The 24,426-nt window shown below is 47.8% G+C and overlaps 1 protein-coding gene across 5 annotated transcripts in view; it reads left to right on the top strand.

The window, feature by feature from the left end:
- The window catches only part of LOC121861306, a 115,769-nt gene that overhangs the window by 51,176 nt on the left and 40,167 nt on the right, over nt 1–24,426 (top strand). For all 5 annotated transcript variants that reach the window (XM_042358953.1, XM_042358952.1, XM_042358950.1 and 2 more), the window contains one exon: nt 19,977–20,958. In XM_042358953.1, the coding sequence (XP_042214887.1) occupies nt 19,977–20,958 (982 nt within the window). The remainder of the gene's footprint in view (nt 1–19,976; nt 20,959–24,426) is intronic.

Raw genomic sequence — 24,426 nt, 5'->3', positions numbered from 1 at the left:
CACCTGTACAGTAGTGATGTACACCACACCTGTACAGTAGTGATGTACACTACACCTGTACAGTAGTGATGTACACCACACCTCATGTACAGTAGTGATGTACACCACACCTGTACAGTAGTGATGTACACTACACCTGTACAGTAGTGATGTACACCACACCTGTACAGTAGTGATGTACACCACACCTGTACAGTAGTGATGTACACCACACCTGTACAGTAGTGATGTACACTACACCTGTACAGTAGTGATGTACACTACACCTGTACAGTAGTGATGTACACCACACCTCCTGTACAGAAGTGATGTACACCACACCTGTACAGTAGTGATGTACACCACACCTGTACAGTAGTGATGTACACCACACCTCATGTACACACACTACAGTACCATGAGACTAATATTCAGAAAGTGTACACCTTTTAACATTTAATTTCCCAAGAGAAAATTTTAATGTTGACAGAATTATTGATGATTTTAATTGACTCACCTGTCAACACCTGCCAATTAGTCACTTCAAAGGCCTTCAGCTTACCTTTGCCGCAGGGAGTTGTCCGTAATAACCAGTTATATTATTCTGATATTTCTTTTTTTTTTTAGATTCAATAATACCTAAAAAGTTTTTACGTGTAAACATTATATATATTTTTTTATCAAATACTCCTGATGATAAACATTTTAATGAACAAAACTGAGGAACATTTATCAAAAACATTTAATTTTATTTTAATATGTTGTTCTTTATATAGTGATAAGATATATTAATGTAAGATATATTTATAATGATGAAGAAATACTACTGCATTGTTGCTACGTGAAACTAATCCCTTCAACAGATCAGCTCAAGGTTGTCATGTTAAATTAAAGCCACGAAAATTATACAAGTTACACGAGGCAACGTTTTACTCACTTTATCTCTGCCGCCCCTTCAGTGCTAAATGCCTGCTATGACGTCATCACTCATTAGATATAGTCGAGAGTGTGTTTTGGTACAGTAATGAAAAGTAGATATGTTTTATGATGTTATTTGGTTTAAAAGTTTGTCTTAAATATCTGTCTCGAAGCTTGGAGGCGATAGAGTGTCAAGTACTTTTCTTCTGCAAGTTTTTCTCTTTAAGTTGTGTCAGGCCAACTTGAAGGAAGCTTGGGACGCGAGTGGCTATTAGGTCGAGGAGGAGGAGGAGGAGGAGGAGCAAAAGGAGGAGGAGGAGGAGCAAGAGGAGGAGGAGGAGCAAGAGGAGGAGGAGGAGCAAGAGGAGGAGCAAGAGGAGGAGGAGAAAGAGGAGCAAGAGGAGGAGGAGGAGGAGGACTGTTGAGTGCAGGTCCTGGTGGGGTGTGTGGCGTTCAGCTGTTGTTGTTATCATTTAGCATTGTGACGCCACACGCCCACAAGGGGTGGGCGTGGAGGGGGAGGGTAAGACTACACCCAAAACACACGCCCACTTCTACAAAGGGTGGGCGTGGAGGGGGAGGGTAAGACTACACCCAAAACACACGCCCACGTCTACAAAGGGTGGGCGTGGAGGGGGAGGGTAAGACTACATCCACTACACACGCCCATACCCAGTACTACAAAGGGTGGGCGTGGAGGGGGAGGGTAAGACTATACCCAAACACACGCCCACTTCTACAAAGGGTGGGCGTGGAGGGGGAGGGTAAGACTACACCCACTACACACACCCATACCCAGGACTACAAAGGGTGGGCGTGGAGGGGGAGGGCAAGACTACACCCACTACACACACCCACACCCAGGACTACAAAGGGTGGGCGTGGAGGTGGGAGGGTAAGACTACACCCACTACACACACCCACACCCAGGACTACAAAGGGTGGGCGTGGAGGTGGGAGGGTAAGACTACACCCACACCCAGGACTACAAAGGGTGGGCGTGGAGGGGGAGGGTAAGACTACACCCACTACACACGCCCATACCCACGTCTACAAAGGGTGGGCGTGGAGGCAAGATTACACCCACAACACACACCCACACCCACGACTACAAGGGGTGGGCGTGGAAGGAGGGGGGGGGGGGAGGCGACCTTGAGGCTCCACCTAGAGGGATCAATACTGCGGAGCATCGTAACCCGCTCCTCCCCCTTCCCCCCGTCCCTTTCCCCCTCTTCCCCCCTTCCCCTCCTCCCCTTCCTAATCCACCCTGTCCTACTTTCCCCTCTTTTCCCCCCTCACCTCCTTTACTCTCTGGTTTTCTCCTCCTCCATTTGTCTTTATCTATCGTCTTCCTTTCTCTTTTTTTTTCTCATATCCTCCAGTTTCTCCTCCTCCTCCTTCTATATCTCTTCCCCGCCCCCTTTCATTTTTATCTTCATTATCGTATTCCTCCTCCTTCTCTCGTCTCCTTCTTGTTTACGTCTTCTCTCTTCCTCTTCCTTCATTTGTTCCTTATCTCTTCATCTCTTTCTTCTCTGTTTTCTTCTTCCTTTGTCTTCAACCTTCTCCCCATCGTCCCCCTCTCCATTTATCTCTAATTCTTCCTTCTCTTCCTCTTCTTCTTCCTTCTCTTCATCTTCCTTCTCCTTTTCTTCTTCCTCCTTGTTTACTGGATGCTGGTAATTAATAACACAGTATTTTATTGTCATCTATTTATGCAGTGGACGTGGTCACTCTGAACCCGTCGACCTCTCTCTCTCTGTCTCTCTTTTTCCCTCTTACTTTAACTCTTTCTCTCTTTCACTTTAACTCTCTTTCTCTCTCATTTTAACTCTCCCTCTCTTTATCTCCCTCTCTTCACCAACAACTCCTACCTCCCACACCACCGTATTCGGGACACAACAAGAGCGTGGTTCAGCCTCTTCATCACGATACCATATAATGTCTGACGCCACTCATAATAATAATAATAATAATAATAATAATAATGATAATGATTGATGATGATGATGATGATACAGGAGCCATAGATAAAAAAATATTAAAAAGATTTGAGTAGAACGTATAGTGACTTGGGGTAGTGTACTAGTGGGTTGTATAACAGAAACATACAAGGCAGCTACATAAATAATGGAGAGACTATCAGAGGCGAGGGATCTCAGGTGGCAACAAGTGGCGGTGTTGAGGATGATGATGTACCTTTGTCCCCAACTGACAGATAAGGTCATGATGATGATCTGAGAGAGTTGAAAGGTGAGTATAGGAGATTGTGTAAACATTTATGAGCTCAGACGCAACATATCCAAGGGACTTCAGGTGACGTAAGATGTGAAGCTGATAACTGGTCGATTTTTTCGGTTTAGTGACGTATATTTTCTAATTCAGTTTGTTATCTATAGTGAGGACGAGGAGGAGGAGGAGCTTGGTGGAGTCTACAAAGCTGGAGTGTGTTGGGGACCCGGTGTGATGGGACTTGGTCGGAGGAAAGGTTAACATGGTCTTGTTATGGTTGATGGAGGACACTGTAATCTGGAGAGAGAGAGAGAGAGAGAGAGAGAGAGAGAGAGAGAGAGAGAGAGAGAGAGAGAGAGAGAGAGAGAGAGAGAGAGAGAGAGAGAGAGAGAGAGAGAGAGAGAGAGAGAGAGAGAGAGAGAGAGAGAGAGAGAGAGAGAGAGAGAGAGAGAGATTAGTGTGTTTGTTTACATGTATGCTTTGTATGTATGTCAGTCGTGGATTGTGTGTTTTTTCTTGTGTGTGTGGCGGCTCTTTCTTTGGCAGCGTTCATGTGTGTCAATATGTGCTTGTACTGTATATGGTTGTGTACATTCATGCATGTGTGTTCGTCCTTGTGTATGTCTGTGTACGTTCATGCATGTGTGTTCGTCCTTGTGTATGTCTGTGTACGTTCATGCATGTGTGTGTCCGTGTTTTTGTATGAACGTTCATGCATGTGTGTGCATATTATGTACGTTCATGTGTGTGTGTGTTTGTGTATGTACGTTCATGTGTGTGTGTGCTTGTCTATGTACGTTCATGTGTGTGTGTGCTTGTCTATGTACGTTCATGTGTGTGTGTGCTTGTCTATGTACGTTCATGTGTGTGTGTGTGCTTGTGTATGTACGTTCATGTGTGTGTGTGTGTGCTTGTGTATGTACGTTCATGTGTATGTGTGTGCTTGTGTATGAATCTTTAAAATATACAAGGCCAGTGAAGGCACAATGGCTCACCTGGTCGATGAGTCCACATGCAAGTGACTGAGCTTCCCTCACCTCACCTCACCTCACCTTCCAACCTCACTTCACCTCACCTTCCCACCTTACCTCACTCCCCTCACCTCATACCCCTCACCTCACGTTACTCACCTCACTTTCCCTCCTTCCCTCACCTCCCCTCCTTCCCTCACCTCCCCTCCTTCCATCCCCGCACCTCACTTCCCTCTTCTTACTCCCCTCCACCACCTGTCCTGATTCTCCTCCTCCTCCACCTGTCCTGATTCTCCTCCTCCTCCACCACCTGACCTGATGAGTCCTCCTCCACCACCTGTCCTGATTCTCCTCCTCCTCTCCTCCTCCTCCTCCACTACCTGACCTGATCCTCCACCACCACCTGACCTGATCCTCCTCCACCACCTGACCTGATCCTCCTCCACCACCTGACCTGATCCTCCTCCTCCTCCACCTGACCTGATCCTCCTCCACCACCTGACCTCCTTCTTCTTGACTACACTTGATATCTTTTAGTCAGTTTCATTTTCTCTCTTGTTCTTGATAGGAAAGGAGTCGGTGGCGCCTTGTTAGTTGAGTCAGTCGATAGTCACACCTCACTCACATACACCATTACTCACGGTTCATATTAACTGTGACCCACGAGGACGTCCATTAACCTAACCTAACTTAACTTAACCTAACCTGGACACTGTTTACCGAGTTATTAAAGTCACCTTCTGACAACTTCAGGACTCACGTGAAGTCATCAGAGGAGATTTGCTGTATTTCACATGAACAGCAACAATACTTAACAAACTAAGTCACAAAATTTCACAACAATTACACACAAATAATCTGTTGTGTTAACTTTGAGCACCATAAATCTCTTTGTGATTCAAACAGTACATTGCTACTTTATAATAATGGTATGATGTAGATTAATAATTTATGACTGACTTTACCCTCAAGCATACATCCATAATGACTGTTGACTGTACCATGCTTGTGTTGTGTTCACCTGTGCAGTGTTTTGTTATACCCATCCTTACTTTAGGATACTGTACTGATCACCTCTACGTCGTCTCCACTACTGGGCTGAGGTTCAATATTCCTTCCCCTTCATCACATATAATACCACTTCAATCCTCTATCTCTCACTCTGTCTTCTCTGAACTAAAGCCAACACGATCAGACCACAGACAAGGCTTTTGAGGTCTTCGGGAAGGGGTGCTGAAACCCTCTTGGGGTAAACAAGTGGTGGTCGTGGCTCTGACTCAGACATCCGATCTGACTCTTTCTCCCTCAAGTTTTGCAGAAATAGAGATATGTTTTTTGTTTGTTTTTTCAGTCAATTCTGAGGATTTCTGTCTGTCGGGTTTTCTGTCTGTACCTCCCCGTGTTCTCTTATATTCTGACACACAAGTTAATCAGGCTGCTTCTTCTGACCTTTACTAAACCTCAAACTACAACCTTCACCACCGTTTCTGTTTCAAAGTATGAGTGTGTGTCTACAGTAACGCACATACACCAGTTGTTCGTTTTGTGGACTGAGTGATACCTGACTACTGTGGCACTACAAGACGACTTCACTGTCTCCGTATGCAGGTTATACAGTAAGTTGTCTAGGTACGAGTTCACCTTCGCTCACCATATCTAAAATCTCTGAAATTCTCCTCAACTTCACTCGTTCATAAGCACCTGGGTTACAGCTCTGTTATGTAAGCCACATCTGGTCCTCCTCTCACAGGGATTTTGGGGGAAACCTTTGTCGTGGACCTTCACTTTCCCGACGTCGTCCTTACAGATCTTCCTTCCTATAGTTATTTTGTTTTTGTTTTTTTGCTTTACCGAACAATAAAGAAATTCTCTCTTTCTCTCTGTTAGTATTTTGATATCTATTCTCGGATGTATATGCTCGCTGGTTCACAAGGCCAGGTCCCGCCACACATAGGTAACTGCTTCCTCACACTGACACACACTAGACCCCAGCCACTCGAGGATAGACTGTTATAATACCTCCTTCACTCCTACAGCCAAACTATGGGTAGTATGGAATCATTAACTGAACCTCTATTTATTGCTCAACGTGGGAGGTGTTCTGATGTTTGTCAATGGTATAAAAAAGAAAATGACTGTTATTTTTATGAGTGCTGTTTGAAGTTATGTTTTGTCGGTAGAAGACATTAAGGATGGCACTTTATTCCTCCTCTTGTAACTTCTGGGGAGTCAAGACACATGACCATCAGATTATCCATCATTACATTTTTAACAAGTAAACTGTGAAAAAGTTGAAGTATGTCTCAGGAGTTTATTTTATTAGAATACGTAATTAATTTCAGGCTTGAGATCAATGAGTAGAATTTTGTTTATTTCTTTAAGGGGAAAAATAATCAGTATAGGAATTTCTGAAAACGGTAGAGCATTTAGGTGATGAAGAGCGTTGGGGGGAGGGGGTGATAGGAAGAAACCCACAAATAAATACAGCAGCAGTCACCCAGTACCACCTATATCACCTGCCAGGCTACCTTCACCGCATCTGGGACAATATGGTATCTGGCAAGGCCCCAGCTCCATACATCAAGCTATGGCGGTAAATTTTGCTTTTCATTCATACATTTACAATAACCAAAAAATGCAAAGTTACGACACAAAACCATTACTCTTTAACCTAAGTGTATAAAATATTGTCAATTTGTCATCGAGTATATATATAAATATCAACTTATATCAATCGTCTAGAATGCACTTCAATACTTAAGGAAGAAAGTATGAAACATGTACAGTTCACGATCTTATAACTGGAGTCACATATATCATCACTGAGGCGCCACTGACTGACACCTCCCACGCCAGTCCTTCCTTCACTCATCATAACATTCTGTCACTATTTGTCTCTTTAATGATACACAGCTGATAGGAGATTAAGGATACCACCACCTGTCCTGATCCTCCTCCTCCTCCTCCTCCTCCTACCCTGATCCTTCTCCATATAGTACCCTGATCCTCCTCCACCTACCCTGATCCTTCCACCACCTGTCCTGATCCTCCTCCACCTACCCTGATTCTCCTCCTCCACCACCTGTCCTGATCCTCCTCCACCTACCCTGATCCTCCTCCTCCACCACCTACCCTGATCCTCCTCCTCCACCACCTGTCCTGATCCTCCTCCTGCCCTGATCCTCCTCCTCCACCACCGGACCTGATCCTCCTCCTCCTGCCCTGATCCTCCACCACCTGACCTGATCCTCCACCACCTGACCTGATCCTCCTCCACTTGACCTGATCCTCCTCCACCACCTGTCTTCCTTCTCCACCTGACCTGATCTTCCTCCACCACGATAGCCAATCACAAGCCACGTAAGAGAAGGTGATAGGGACTTGGTTTATATATTTAAGATAACCAAGCAGTAGTTCTGTCTTGCTGACCATTGTATTGTAACGCCCTGTAACACCATTGTACTGTAACGCCCTGGAACACTTTCTGTAGCCCGTGTTGTATGACGGACATTTTCTTTATAACAACTTGGATAACTTATTAATAGTCTACCATAATTAACAGTCTAATTTAATTCATGATCAGTTTCTCTGTTTGTCCAGTTATCACAGGTGGGAGGTGTGGGGGGTCACAGATAGGACGGGTACAACTGGTAATAAGACCCGTACTAAGAGATATATAACTGTTGGTGTAATTAACTTTTATTTTGTTTTTATATATGAATACTGGTCGTGTCACACCTGTCTGTCCTCTCTTGATGAGATTAAAGTATAAAGTCCAATAATTCGTCGGAAGGTTGAGTAAATCTTCCGAGAAATACTCCTGCGGTAGGAATTAGACTGTCAGTATATCCACGTGTTTGACCAAGTGAAGGCTCTGACTGACACACAGGCTGGGGTGACTACAGCAGTCTTTTAAAACAGTCTTTTCATAGTCTGTATGAAGCCACAAGTCCTGAGAATGATCTTAAGTAAATGGTAAATGCATCTCGTTTTACTGTCACGGCAGATAATTTTATACTGCCGGGGGAAGGGACGGGGTGTTTAGTCACTGCCTAAAGTAAAGAGTTCCGGGAGAAATGAAAGTTGTTGGAATAACATGTTGGGAGTGATAACCCCGCCAGTTCGTCCTCGTCTCACAAATCTCTTTTTTTTTTATCCTCGCCAGTCAACGTTAGTGCTCTTGTTGAGTGTTTCAGCTCTTAACTACGGGCTGTCGTGGCTTTCATAAGTAGGGAGCTACGACCGGTAATGTGCAGTAAACGAGCAAAAGATAGCCAGCGTGGCGGGTAATCTCTCTCCTGCTTCCTTCCCCCCCCTGCGCAGGACGAGGCTCCAACACAGACATATCAACAATTGAACATCAGGAAGCGTTACGTGACTGGCAATCATTAAATACTTCATATATACAGTAATTTAATATTTATGATAACTGTTACTTTTTTTTTTTGCATTTCTTGTTGTTGTCCTTAAGTTAATCGATTTAGTTTGATGTACTGTAAGTAGAAATTCCTCTTTTTATGACAAATAGTCTCTCTCTCTCTCTCTCTCTCTCTCTCTCTCTCTCTCTCTCTCTCTCTCTCTCGGGCGTTCAGATGGTAATGGTTTGTGCCATGAGTGAGGTGCGGCATAACGCTCCCCACTCGAGGAACTGTGTGGTGTTATGGCCTCACCAGAATGTTTTTATGTTATTATGATTGTGATGAGGGAGGCGAGGAGTAGGTATGGCGGGAGGCAGCCTTCACGGTGGTTCTAGTTCCGCCTTGTGTAACGCCCAGCAGTAGTGCCAGCCTTGAGGGTCCACCATGGTACTAGTTTCACTCACTCACTCACTCCTAGTTCTTCACCTAATGTAGCAACACTTTAATTACTTGATCATCACTAAACGGCAAGTATCGTCCTCGTCAATAAACCAGTGTTGCAGTAAACCTTATCACCTCCCAGTGTTTCATCATCATTCTCTAACCAAATAACAACAGCCTTCACTTGTTGCTTGTAGTCTTATACCATCATTATAAGTTACCGTCTGGTGACATATAACAGCGACATTGATTTAAGATAAACTAGTAATTGATTTAACATTAGTGGCTATTGATGACTCACACCCACGCCATTCTCTCTTCTTTAGTATGGCCGATAATACCAGCCCCTTTAATACCGACCACACCAGCCATCCTCTCTACGTCATTCACAGGATCCGCCCTTCTCATCCTCTCCTCTCATCCACGCCTCTCATCCACTCTTCTCATCCTCCTCCTAAGATTGTCATCCTCATACCATGGATCACTAGAGTCAATAGATGAGATAGTTTCCATTAGCTGAGTTCACTTTTTTTATTCGATCAGCTGATTTTTTGACATACTATCAGCTGGTTATCTCATAATCTCCTATAAAAGCTTGTGAAAAAATCCAATCTTGAGTGTAAAGTTTGAGTGTAATAATAATAATAATAATAATAATAATAATAATAATAATAATAATAATAATAATAATAATAATAATTAACGGTTTATTGAAAGAGGATGGCAGCCGGAAGACTGAGCATATACATTACATAATTGGGGAATGGGTCACCTGATTGACAAATAATATACAAGTAACATAAATGATACAAATATATATAATAACTAGGTGGAGAGAGGGTCATACTATAGGGCATTTCAACACAGTGACAGTGCAAAAAGGTAAGATTGACTGGGAGTGAATACACTGGTTGATTACAATTTATTGATATTTTTACAATGGTTTGGACTGGGCTGTTCTTATAGCGATCAGTTCGTGCTCGTATGGGCTGGATGTGGTTGTGGTGGCATCCGAGGGATCTCGGATGGTAGTAGGAGCTGGTGTCGAGGATGGTGCAGAAGCTTCTCACCAAATTTTCAGATGAGGTCGTGGTGATGGTCAGAGAGAGAGCCGAGAGGGTCCGTATGTTGAGCGCTTCTTGATATGTTGAATAGGAAGGGGAGAGAATAATCTTGCATGCCCTCTTTTGCACTTTTTCTAGGTGTTTACGTTGTGTGGCATTTAGGAAGGAAGATGTGTGTGTGTGTGTGTGTGTGTGTGTGTGTGTGTGTGTGTGTGTGTGAACTAGTGAACGAGTCTAGTCACCTTTCACACTGACCTTCTCATTCCTCCTCCATTTATTATTCTTGTTTTTGTTCTTGGTTGCCGCATGTCCTAAAAATCATATTTTACGTTTAGATTTGCTAACTTTGGTTCCTTTAAGTGGCAGTATTTAAGGTGTTGTGGATTATATTATTTAAGACGTTGTTGATATTGAAACAGTTTATTTAGCCAGAAGAACACAGATACAGAGTGGATAATAATAACAATATTAACATGGCTGAGCCAGTTGAGAACCTGAGCTGCACCTGATATATACTATACATTTATCTCAAGGAAGTATTATGTAACATTTAGTATCATCTGGAATAGTACAATAGCATGGTGGTAATAAGAACATCTCATAATGTTACCACGGTTATCACTTCAATATTTATTTATTCCGTTTACATTTACATTATAAGTATATACATATTTTACAGTGGAGTTGATATACATTAATATGATAAGGGAGGGAAGCAGTACAACACGGGTTGTATTAAGGTGGAACAAGAGGACAGAAGCTGTCAGCATCATGTCTTGACGGCAAATATATGATTATTGTAATGGTAATTAGTATCAATTCACGTGACAATATATGATATAATGGTTTTGGTGGTACAGTAAAAGTAAGAGTTATATTAAAAAGGTTGTGGATATATAAAGCGTTGTTGATATATTGTCTCCAGTGACCATGAGTATAAAGTGCGTGAGGTTATACATAATGTTTGTTGAGCAAATGTTGGCCAATTATGATTCTCTCCTTCATAAAATATTTACTCTCCCTCCCCTCCTCTCCCATCCCCTCCCCCTACCCGTATCTCCTTTCCCTTACCCCTTTCTCCTCCCTTTCCTACCATTTTCTCCTTCCTCGTACCCCCTAACCCTCTTCCCCCTCCTCCTCATGCACCTCCCCCCCTCCCGCCATACCCTCACGCACCACTGTTTGTATGAAGTATTGATCAGCAAATATAAAAATATATCAGCAATTAATTATCAACAAACACACACACACACACACACACACACGTAAGAGCTTCATGATCACTCAGTTCTTGGCGGAGATAGTTTATTAACGTACACTCGACCACCACTACCACCATCACGTACACTCAACCACGGACGCTCCCCCCCCCCATCCTCTGGCGGAAGTGCAAGAGGGGGAAGGGATGTTTGATGGGGATGGGGGGATGGGAATGGAAGGGGGTAAGACGTAAGGGGAGGGGGTAGGGGTGAGGGATGAGGGAAGGGGGTGAAAGTGGTCAACCTTGCAACACAGATAAGGTGATAGTGGTAATGAGTGCGAGGACTGACAGATAATGGCCACATCCGTCCTAGTGGTTGGTCACTGTACATGACTGGTGGTCACTGTACACATTCATAGATCACTACACATACAAAGTACACCCCTGTATATACTCGTGACGGGGTGTAGATGCCTGTAAATCGTCGTGGAAGTGTACAGTGTTACAGATGTCCGCATATTACTGTAATTAGAGGTAGGTACAGTATATACCTTTATATACTGTAGTATCCAACTTTACAGATACAGGGTGTGTGGGATGGCCAATCAACTGGCAGTAATCTGGAACTGAGATAACTCTGCATGTATATGATTCTCTGTAAAAGACAAGTAATAATGCCCGATACGTGTGAGAAACTACGCTTACCTGCAGTATATATAATGCATCAATGTCCATAACTACGCATTATTGACAAAACACTACCCTAGTGTGTGTGTGTGTGTGTGTGTGTGTGTGTGTGTGTGTGTGTGTGTGTGTGAATCATACATAAAAACAATAATAAACAATCGTGATAATCACCTGGTGTGTACAGGAGTGGAGGTGGCGGGGCGGGAGGTTGGCTGGGACGACAACTTCTGGACTGGACTGACGGGTCGACACCACCACCACCACCTGATACACTCACGACCTGTGCACCTCCCTGACCAGATCTGCCCTGGCCTCTCCGGACCAGTTCTGGCCCTCTCTGACCTGCTCTGGCCTCTCCTGACCAGGTCTCCCTCTACCTCCCGTGGCCCTCCCTGACTAGCCTTGACCTCCCTAGCTCACCAGCCCTGACGGTTCCTGGCCCACCGTGACCAGGCCTGTTATCCTCAGAGCTGTCATGTGATCCCTGACCCGCCGCACCCTGCAGTTATTCTTGTTTATGTGAATATATAGAGTTAGTTCTCACCCGCTTCTGTGTTACACCTTTAGAGGCCAAGGGGGCGAGAACCTAAAGAAGTACTTAAACTTTACGACTTTCATGAACGTTACTGACAACAGACAGTCATAACTACCATGACGTGCACTTATGAATATAATGAGCTTGTTAAACACTTATATAACTCAACGGTGTCACTTACCTGTGAATTAAATCTGTTTGTACATTGCAATAACATGAACCAACGTTCATAAAGAATATTTTGTTAATAAACATTATCAGTCCTTTGGTATGATTAAGGATTTGTATTTACTAAAAGAAACAGTAATTAAATATTTGTATATTGAACATACTAATTCTGATAGGGTTCAGAAGTCAATATTGAAGTTAAGAATATTGATAAGGAGGTCGCCCACACTCCCATCTCAACCCTGCCGCAGGGTGTGACCTTCACCCTCCCCCTGCACTTCACACTGTGTCCCTCAGGTGTGCTTAGTTAACATGAGGAATTTCTCAGAATTTGTATAAAAAGTCCATGTAGAGTCAAGTATCGCGGCCCAAAAACCCAAAAGGATATTTTGGTGGAGAAGCTTCAGGCAGTCTGTGAGGAGACGAGTAAGGTGTGTTGAGTCACGATGGTTGACTTGAAACATGTGAGGCAGAAGGGGCAGCTTTCAGTAGTGGTCACTACATGAAAACTGGTAACTACTGTACACACGAACTGAATGATGGATGATTTGAAGGGCAAGTTGACACAAGTGCTGGGGTCATGTTATTGTTGACACAGTATTGTGTCGGGCAGTACGGTGGAGCGTCAGTGATGAGTGTGGTGAATCACGGTGAACACGCATTGTTGAGGCAGGAATTTACCGCACCAGCTGTGTATGTCCACAACTTCTACCACTGACTTAACTTGGCCATAGTTGTTAGTGTACAATAAGGCTAGCTCAGTTATTTTTAAGAAGAGGAAGGGGGTAGTTCAAGACCACTAGTAACTCAAGGTCAAGAAGCGTAGTGGCATCAGGTGGTCGTGTTAATATAAGTACCTACTGGGTACTCTGCCAACAGCCATATCAACACTCCCTGGTTTGGGATTTGTGTTATGTCTTGTAGTGTTCAGCAACATACAGAAGACATGACTACTGTCTGACGCGTCACAGTTCTCATCCCAACACTACACGAGTCTGCTGCTTGGGCCATGTTGCACACAGTGTTGTCTTGCCGCCAGCCTCATCACCATGTGAGGGGAGCTTCTCCTCACAGTAAGAAGTCAAGAGTTCTCTGCATAACAGCATGTGTGACAGGAAGATGTTGTCTGTGGGAGTCTCTGGCACCTCCCTATAGAGCCAAGCATGTTGATGCGGGCAAGATTATGTCTATGTTGGCTCACAATGATTTCTTTGGCTACAAATTACCATATCTCTATGTAGTTTCTGAACTACTTCACACTTAATATTCAGATTGTTACACTTGCATTAAGAGAAGCTGGCATTAAAATAATTGCACGATTGCAAGAAAATACTTCATTTTTAGAGTGAAATATTTATGTACATGTGAGGGTATATTTTTTATAGTTCCCCAAATATTCCCACACCGTCAGCTAACCCTTTATGATTATTATCCGTCCCAGAGAAGAGGAGCATCCCAAGTGAAGAAGTGAGGGACCTCCTTGGGATAAGGGCCGTGTGTATACATAACACTGAATGCCATTACCCTCCACCCCACACTGACCTACCCTACACCGCACACTGACCTACCCTCCACCCCACACTGACCTACCCTACACCGCACACTGACCTACCCTCCACCCCACACTGACCTACCCTACACCGCACACTGACCCACCCTCCACCCCACACTGACCTACCCTACACACCACACTGACCTACCCTACACCCCCACACTGACCTACCCTACACCCCACACTGACCTACCCTCACCCCCACACTGACCTACCTCCACCCCACACTGACCTACCCTCCACCCCACACTGACCTACCCTACACCCCGCACACTGACCTACCCCTACACCCCACACTGTCCTACCCACACCCCACACTGTCCTTACCCCCACCCCACACTGTCCTACCTCCACCCGACACTGTCCTACCCCACCCCACACTGTCCTCCCTCACCCCACACACTGTCCTACCCCCACCCCACACACTGTCCTACCCCCCACCCCACACTGTCCTACCCCACCCCACACTGTCCTACCCTACACCCCACACTGACCTACCCTACACCCACACACTGTCCTACCCCTCCACCCCACACTGTCCTACCCTACACCCCACACTGTCCTACCTCCACCCCACACTGACCTACCCTACACCGCACACTGTCCTACCCTCCACCCCCACTGTCCTACCCTACACCCCACACTGACCTACCCCCACCCCACACTGTCCTACCCCCACCCACACTGTCCTACCCTCCACCCCACACTGTCCTACCCTACACCCCACACTGTCCTACCCTACACCGCACACTGTCCTACCCCCCACCCCCACACTGTCCCACCCTCCAACACACTGTCCTACCCCCACCCCACACTGTCCTACCCCCACCCCACACTGTCCTACCCTCCACCCCCACACTGTCCCACCCTACACCCCACACTGTCCTACCCTACACCCACACTGTCCTACCCTACACCCCACACTGTCCTACCCTACACCCCACACTGTCCTACCCTCCACCCCACACTGTCCTACCCTACACCCCACACTGTCCCACCCTACACCCCACACTGTCCCACCCTACACCCCACACTGTCCTACCCTACACCCCACACTGTCCTACCCTACACCCCACACTGTCCTACCCTCCACCCCACACTGTCCTACCCTACACCCCACACTGTCCTCACCCTACACCGCACACTGTCCTACCCCCACCCCACACTGTCCACCCTCACCCCACACTGTCCTACTCCTACACCCCACACTGTCCTACCCTCCACCCCACTGTCCTACCCTACACCCCACACTGTCCTACCCTCCACCCCACACTGTCCTACCCTACACCCCACACTGTCCTACCCTACACCCCACACTGTCCTACCCCCACCCCACACCTGTCCTACCCTACACCCCACACTGTCCTACCCACACCCCACACTGTCCTACCCTCACCCCACACTGTCCTCCCACACCCCACACTGCCTCCCTACACCCACACTGTCCTACCCCACACACTGTCCTACCCTACACCCCACACTGTCCCACCCTCACACCCCACACTGTCTACCCTACACCCCCACACTGTCCTACCCTCCACCCCACACTGTCCTACCCTACACCCCACACTGTCCTACCCTCCACCCCACACTGTCCTACCCTACACCCCACACTGTCCTACCCTACACCCCACACTGTCCTACTCCCCACCCCACACTGTCCTACCCTACACCCCACACTGTCCTACCCTACACCGCACACTGTCCTACCCTACACCCCACACTGTCCTACCCTACACCCCACACTGTCCTACCCTCCACCCCACACTGTCCTACCCTACACCCCACACTGTCCTACCCTCCACCCCACACTGACCTACCCTACACCGCACACTGACCTACCCTCCACCCCACACTGACCTACCCTCCACCCACACTGACCTACCCTCCACCCCACACTGACCTACCCTCCACACACTGACCTGCCCTCCACCACACACTGCCTACCCTGACCTACCCCCACACCTGACCCTACCCTACCCCCCCTGACCTACCCTCCACCCACCCCTCCACCCCACCCCCACCCACCACCACCTACACCCACACCCCACACCTGCCCCACCCCCACACACCTGCCCTCCACCCCACACTGACCTCCCCCCACCCCCACACTGTCCCCCTCCACCCCACACTGTCCCTACCCCCACCCCACACTGTCCTACCCTCCCACCCCACACTGTCCTACCCCCCCCCACACTGTCCTACCCTCCACCCCACACACTGTCCCTACCCCCACCCCACTGACCTACCCTCCCACCCCACACTGCCTACCCTGCACCCCCCACCCCACTGTCCTACCCTCCACCCCCTGTCCTACCCCACCCCACACTGTCCTACACCTACACTGTCTCCACCCCACACATCCACCCCACACTGTCCCTCCACCCACTCACCACCCCTTGACCCCTACACCCACACTGACCTACCCACACCCCACTGTCCTACCCTGACCACCCCACCCCACACTGTCCTACCCCCCCCACCCCCTGTCCTACACCCCACACTGTCCACCCCACACCCACCCCACACTGACCTACCCCCACACACTGTCCTACCCCCACCCCCACGAGACCTACCTCCACCCCCACACCCTCACTGTACATTCCTCCCTGGGAACATACCTGGATCCTTCCCTGTTGCTTCCTCGCTCCAACAACAACAATAAATAATCCTAACCGTCAATGAGAAGGAGAGGCTGGGGAGGTACTATAGCGCAGTTGCCCCTCACTCTGAACCTCACGTTTTCTCTAATGACTATCGCTACTTTTCTGGGAGCTTTTATTTATTTTGCCTTTTTTTTTGTCATCAATCGCCTTTGACGGGGAATACTGCCGTTGGTTTGTTTACCTTCGATGGTTGTGGCAACGGACATGATTTACGCCTCATTTGATGTTCCTGTTTATGTGATTAGCGGAAATATTATTGAGATATAGATGAAAAATATTACTTATTCATACATTTCTGTATTGGCTACAAGTGTTACATCACATCCACTTATTTTGGACGAAAGCTTCGTCTGCATAACTTTCCACCCGCCTCCATACCATTAGAATACAAATTAATAACTGATTTTGTATTTTTTGTGTAGAAAGTGACCTTGTGGTGTGTGTGTGTTTAAACAATAAAGACCTTACATGTTGAAGCACAGTAACAGCAGCACCATCCTCCACGTCAACACACAAGGAAGCGGGCTGGTGGCTTTATCTATAACATATCCAGGACATGACTTCTTGGCCTGCCCACTGCTTGTCCTTTACTTTCTCGAAGGACATTTCAAACACACACACACACACACACGCGGGTGATCTGGGATTTGCCCAGGTAAAAAAAATGGGATACACACAAAAATATTCAGTATATAATTATGACCTACTGAGCTCTCGATCACGTGTGTGTGTGTGTGTGTGTGTGTGTGTAAGGTAGGGCAGACTCACGACTGTACCTGTGAATATGTTATTAATAGTCAATATTACACGTCTCGACAGCCTTTATACCTGAAAACATTTTACGTCACACCTTTGTATTCAAAACCTTTGTCTCTGAAATGCTTTTTGTGTAACCTTTGTATTCGAGAATATATTATATAAATTCAGTGTTTGTATTGGCCAACTCTGTATTTGGCAACATAGAATTATCGTAGTTGGAAAGTTATTTAAATACAGCTTTATTTAATTGAGTCAATGTATAGAGAACATATTATTTTATATATTTATTTCAGGTAATACCATGTAGAATTTATCTCAATGGGATATTGTCACACGTGGAGCCAGTCAGTCATTACCTACACGTGGAGCCAGTCAGTCATTACCCACACGTGGAGCCAGTCAGTCATTACCCACACGTGGAGCCAGTCAGTCATTACCCACACGTGGAGCCACTCAGTCATTCCCCACACGTGGAGCCAGTCAGTCATTGTCCACGTGGAGCCAGTCATTACCCACACGTGGAGCCAGTCACCCACACGCACCCACGCCCAGTCAGTCATTACGTGGAGCCAGTCAGTGGAGCCAGTCAGTCATTACCCACACGTGGAGCCAGTCAGTCATTACCCACACGTGGAGCAACTCAGCCATTACCCACGCAGTGAAGCCAGTCAGGCATTACCTACACGTGGAGCCAGTCAGGCATTACCTACACGTGGAGCCAGTCAGCCATTACCCACACGTGGAGCCAGTCAGTCATTACCCACACGTGGAGCCAGTCAGCCATTACCCACGCAGTGAAGCCACTCTATTTAGAAACGATTGTGTTGTGTGGAATTAAATATATTCGTTTTCTCTTTAATTACAAACGTTTGCGTAAGGCTTGAGTCTAAATTGTCACACAAGTGTATTGAGGGACGCTTGTGTGTCGTTGAAACTGGAAAAATTTATGCCAGGTTGTAGTGCCACGTGAGGCCACCAAACACCATGGTGCAGAGGTCAAAACTTTTACGCAACCTTGTCGACACAACAGGTGGGGGTGAAGGTGTTGGGTAAGAGGCAAGTACACACACACACACACAGCGGGGCATACGTGATAGCGCATAACTACAGCCTTTACCTGTGACCCTCCATGGTGCCACGTCTCACACAATGCACCGCCTGATTCATTCACTCTTGGCTCTTGCTTGTCCTCTAGCGTGAATAATTGGCAACATTGTATCCTGTGTGTTGATTGGTTGTCCTCTGACGTGAATAATTGGCAGCATGGTGTCCTGTGTGTTGATTGGTTGTCCTCTGGCGTTAAGAATTGGCAACATTTTATCCTGAATGTTGATTGGTTGTCCTCTGGCTTGACGAAATGGCAACATTGTCTGGATTTCGATTTTTTGTTTTCTTTTGTTTTACGCAAGACACTAAATTATAAAACATTAGAGTAACAAAACATCACATGACAAAATCATCAGGTAATAATATATCAGCCACTAATTAACATGTTAGGGATGACAAAGCTCGCTCTATCCTGCTTTAACACCCTGAGTCCTGACAAATTTTTTATTCTGTAGTGTAAAAGTGCTTCTTGCCTCCAAATTTGGCCGCTTAGTGTGAGAAGAAGGGAACCAATATTAATATTGAGTTTATAATAAAAAAGTTGTATATTAATTTGTTCCAGTAAGGCATTGCAAACTGTATTATTTTACTTCGTATTATACAGTTCTCTTAAAACGACAAAGTGGACCAATTTAATCTATCCTTATCAACTGATCTTTTATTAGATTATTGTTAGCTAAGTTAGGTAGGCTAGGTAGTACTGGTTTGTTGTGCCTATTTTAAAAGAACTTATTCATGCCGCAGCCTCAGTGTTGTGGCGCTGGTGAGGACTGTGTACATTATTCTCCTCTTCGCACACCGCGGAATGTGGAGGTCATGAATGAAAACTTTTTCAGAGTAAGAATTTGATCGTGATCTTTCTCAATTTATATCTTAATTGCTAGTAGGTGGAGTTAACCCGGGCAGTGATGAATGTATGACACGTGTGGGTAGTCAGGGCGAGTAACCAAGATAATGATGTAAGGTCTGCGCCTGTCATAGCGTGTTGGTGATTAGTGTATGTGAATGTTACGTCTGCATTAGGAGTTGTGATGTACAGACAGATGATATGTTTCCCGGACCTTCCCGGAGATGGGATGGGAGGAGTGTATGGTGAGGGGAGCCTGGCAACAAAGATCAGTCCTTTTCATCATTAGTCAAGTCAGGTTCTGACCGCGCTTTACCTCTTACTAGTGTAGGAGCCTCTGAGGCTCAGAGGCTCCTACACTACGGTGAGGTAAGGCGAGTCTGAGGTATACTCTAAGATAGCGGGTTTATATTGTGTTAGTGTGTAGGAACCTGCTTGTAGGTGTACCAGAGTTATAATTGTTCACTAACATTGGTGTTCTCTCCTTGCAGCGTGAGTTGTCAGGGACGGTGAGCGTGCGAGGGGACGAATTGCCTCTGGTGTCGTCGCCGCCACCCCACGTGTCGTCCCCCACCCACTCCTTGTCGTCTCCTCCCTCCTCCCTCTCCTCCACGCCCCTCACCACTCACTCTACCTCCACCCTCGACGATGGACCTCAAGCGTCAGCGACCTCACCTAAGACAGAGGCCCCAGACATGACGTCCCTCTCCACCCCCACTCTTCAGGACGCCCCTCAGACGTCTTCTGCGATGAGGGACTCTCCCGGAGCAAAAAGTCCATCAGTGTCTTCTACTCCGGCCAAGTCCCCGTCGAGGGTAGAGTCGACGGCCGGCAGCCCCCTCAGGAGCAGCGGGTCCACCCCCAGCAGACACGTCTCTGCCATCCCTGTCATGGGCAGTGTGGAGGGTGCCAGTCCACACACCACTACACTCCACATAGCGTGTAGTCCGCAGTCTGGAGCTGTCAGTCCACACGACGCGGTGTCTGGCTCGCATTCCTCAACCACTAGTCCACAGAAAATTCCAGTCAGTCCCCAGAAAGTGCCAGCCACTCCTCCGAAAATTCCGATTACTCCAATGAAAATACACGTCAGTCCGCAGAAATTGCCAGTCAACGCACAACAACTGCTGATCAGCCCTCAAAAAATGCCAGTCAGTCCCCAGAAAATGCCAGTCAGTCCCCAGAAAATGCCAGTCAGTCCCCAGAAAATACCAGTCAGTCCCCAGAAAATACCAGTCAGTCCTCTGAAAATGCCGGTTGGCCCTCCTAAGATACCAGTCAGTCCCCAAAAGGCGCCCGGCAATGAACAGACCCCAGTCAACAGTCCCCAGAGAGGGATGGCGACGACAGCGAGTCCCCAGAGAACTCCGACGAGCGCCCCTGCCACTCCCTCCAGGCCGCCCTCTGTCTTGGTCAACGCCCCGACGTCGAGACCCGTGTCGGAGACCTTGACTGCCACCCTGTCTCCACCAGGTACGGCCTCCTCCTCCTGTCCCTCACACTAAAATTTTTTCCACTCCTCCACACTGACCATGTAAGACTCCTGCCCTTCACACTCAATTTATAACACTGTTCCACACCCTCTCGAGCACTATAGACTCCACACCCTCTCCAGCACTATAAGACTCCACACCCTCTCCAGCACTATAAGACTCCACACCCTCTCCAGCACTATAGACTCCACGCCCTCTCCAGCACTATAAGACTCCACACCCCTCTCCAGCACTCCTCCACACCCTCTCCAGCACTATAAGACTCCACGCCTCTCCCTTTTCACTAGACTCCGCCCTCTCCCAGCACTATAGACTCCCACCCCTCTCCAGCACTATAAGACTCCCACGCCTCTCCAGCACTATAGACTCCACACCCTCTCCCAACACTATAGACTCCACGCTCCAAGACTCCCACGCCCTCTCCCGGCACTATAGACTCCACACCCTCTCCAGCACTATAAGACTCCACGCCCTCTCCAGCACTATAGACTCCCACTCTCCAGCACTCTCCCCTCCCGGCACTATAGACTCCCACACCTCTCCTTTAGCACTATAGACTCCACACCCTCTCCCTTTATAAGACTCCCACGCCCTCTCCCTTTATAGACTCCACCCTCTCCCTTTATAGCACTCCCCTAGACTCCCACGCCCTCTCTATAGACTCCACGCCTCTCCCAGCACTATAAGACTCCCACCCCTCTCCAGCACTATAAGACTCCACACCCTCTCCCCTTTTAGCACTAGACTCCCAGCCTATAGGCTCCGCCCTCCAGCACTATAGACTCCACACCCTCTCAGCACTATAAGACCTCCGCCCTCTCCCTCTCCCACCTCCCAGCACTATAGACTCCCACCACCCTCTCCAGCACTATAAGACTCCACACCCTCTCCCAGCACTATAAGACTCCACACCCTCTCCAGCACTCCCACGCCCTCTCCCTTCAGACTCCACACCTCTCCAGCACTATAAGACTCCACCTCTCTCCAGCACTATAGACTGCACACCCTCTCCAGCACTATAAGACTCCCGCCTCTCCTGCACGCCCTCTCCAGCACTATAGACTCCACCCTCTCCCAGCCTATATAAGACTCCACACCCTCTCCAGCACTATAAGACTCCACCCTCCCAGCACTATAGACTCCACACCCCTCTCAGCACTATAGGCTCCCACCCTCTCCAGCACTATAGACTCACCTCTCCAGCACTATAGGCTCCCAGCACTATAGCCCCTCCAGCACTATAAGACTCCACACCTCTCCCTTTCTATAAGACTCCACACGCCCTCTCCAGCACTATAGACTCCACACCCTCTCCACTTACTATAAGACTCCACACACCCTCTCCCAGCACTATAAGACTCCCACACTATAAGACCTCCACACCTGTCCTTTTCTCACGGCTCCCGTCTCTCCAGCCCCGCCTCTCCAGCACTGCAAGACTCCCACGCCCTCTCCAGCACTATAGACTCCACACCCTCTCCAGCACTATAAGACTCCACGCCCTCTCCAGCACTATAAGACTACACGCCCTCTCCAGCACGATAGGCTCCACGTCCTCTCCCAGCACTATAAGACTCCCGCCTCTCCAGCACTATAAGACTCCCACGCCCTCTCCAGCACTATAGACTCCACACCCTCTCCCAGCACTATAAGACTCCACACCCTCTCCAGCACTATGAGCTCACCCTCTCCCAGCACTATAAGACTCCGCCCTCTCAGCACTATAAGACTACACGCCACTCTCCAGCACGATAGGCTCCCACGTCTCTCCAGCACTATAAGGCTCCCGCCTCTCCAGCACACTAAGGCTCCCGCCTCTCCAGCACTATAGACTCCCACACCCCTCTCCAGCACTACTGAGGCTCACGCCCTCTCCTTGCCTATAGACTCCACGCCCTCTCCTTTTATAACAAGACTCCCACCCCTCTCCAGCACTATAGACTCCACCTCTCCAGCACTATAAGACTCCACACCCTCTCCAGCACTATAAAGACTCCACACACCCTCTCCCAGCACTATAGACTCACACCCTCTCAGCACTATAGACTCCCACACCCTCTCCAGCACTATAAGACTCCACACCCTCTCCAGCACTATAGACTCCACACCCTCTCCAGCACTATAAGACTCCCGCCACTCTCCTTTTATAGACTCACACCCTCTCCCTTTATAGACTCCCACGCCCTCTCCAGCACTATAGACTCCCACACCCTCTCCAGCACTATAAGACTCCACACACCCTCTCCAGCACTATAGACTCACCCTGTCCTTTATAAGACTCCCACGCCCTCTCAGCACTGTAAGACTACACGCCCTCTCCAGCACGATAGGCTCACGTCCTCTCCAGCACTATAAAGACTCCACGCCTCTCCCAGCACTATAAGACTCGCCCTCTCCAGCACTATAGACTCCCACACACCTCTCCAGCACTATAAGACTCACGCCCTCTCCAGCACTGCCACACTCCGCCCTCTCCAGCACTATAAGACTCCCACACCACTCTCAGCACTATAGACTCCACACCCTCCCAGCACTATAAAGACTCCACCCTCTCCCAGCACTATAAAAGACTCCACACCCTCTCCAGCACTATAAGACTCCACACCCTCTCCAGCACTATAGACTCCACACCCTCTCCAGCACTATAAGACTCCCACACCCTCTCTCAGCACTATAGACTCCCACACCCTCTCCCTTTCTCAAGACTCCGCCCTCTCCTTTTATAGACTCCACACACCTCTCCCAGCACTATAAGACTCCACACCCTCTCCAGCACTATAGACTCCACCTCTCCCAGCACTATAAGACTCCCGCCCTCTCTCCAGCACTATAGACTCACGCCTCTCCAGCACTATAAGACTACGCCCTCTCCTTTGATAGACTCCACGCCCTCTCCAGCACTGAGACTCCACACCCTCTCCAGCACTATAGACTCCACACACCCTCTCCCAGCACTATAGACTCCACACCCTCTCCAGCACTATAGACTCCACACCCTCTCCAGCACTCCCACGCCCTCTTTCTCAGCACTATGGCACTATCCAACCTCCACGCCCCCAGCACTATAAGGCTCCCGCCTCTCCAGCACTATAGACCCCTCTCCCTGCACCATAGACTCCACGCCCCTCTCCCAGTACACATAAGACTCACACCCTCTCCAGCACTATAAGACTCATTCTCTCCAGCACTATAAGACTCCACGCCTTCCAGCACTATAAGACTCCACACCCTCTCCAGCACTATAAGACTCACACCTCCAGCACTATAAGACTACACACCTTCCAGCACTATAGACCCACCCTCTCCAGCACTATAAGACTCCACACCCTCTCCAGCACTATAAGACTACACGCCCTCTCTCCAGCACCATAGTAGACTCCACGCCCTCCAGCACTATAGACTCCACACACCCTCTCCAGCACTATAAGCACTACTCCACTACACCCCT

Source organism: Homarus americanus, unplaced genomic scaffold (assembly GCF_018991925.1).
Source record: "Homarus americanus isolate GMGI-L3 unplaced genomic scaffold, GMGI_Hamer_2.0 scaffold44003, whole genome shotgun sequence".
NCBI classification, from domain to species: domain Eukaryota; kingdom Metazoa; phylum Arthropoda; class Malacostraca; order Decapoda; family Nephropidae; genus Homarus; species Homarus americanus.
The sequence above is the reverse complement of the archived record's forward strand: the minus strand, read 5'-3'. Positions and strand labels throughout refer to the sequence as shown.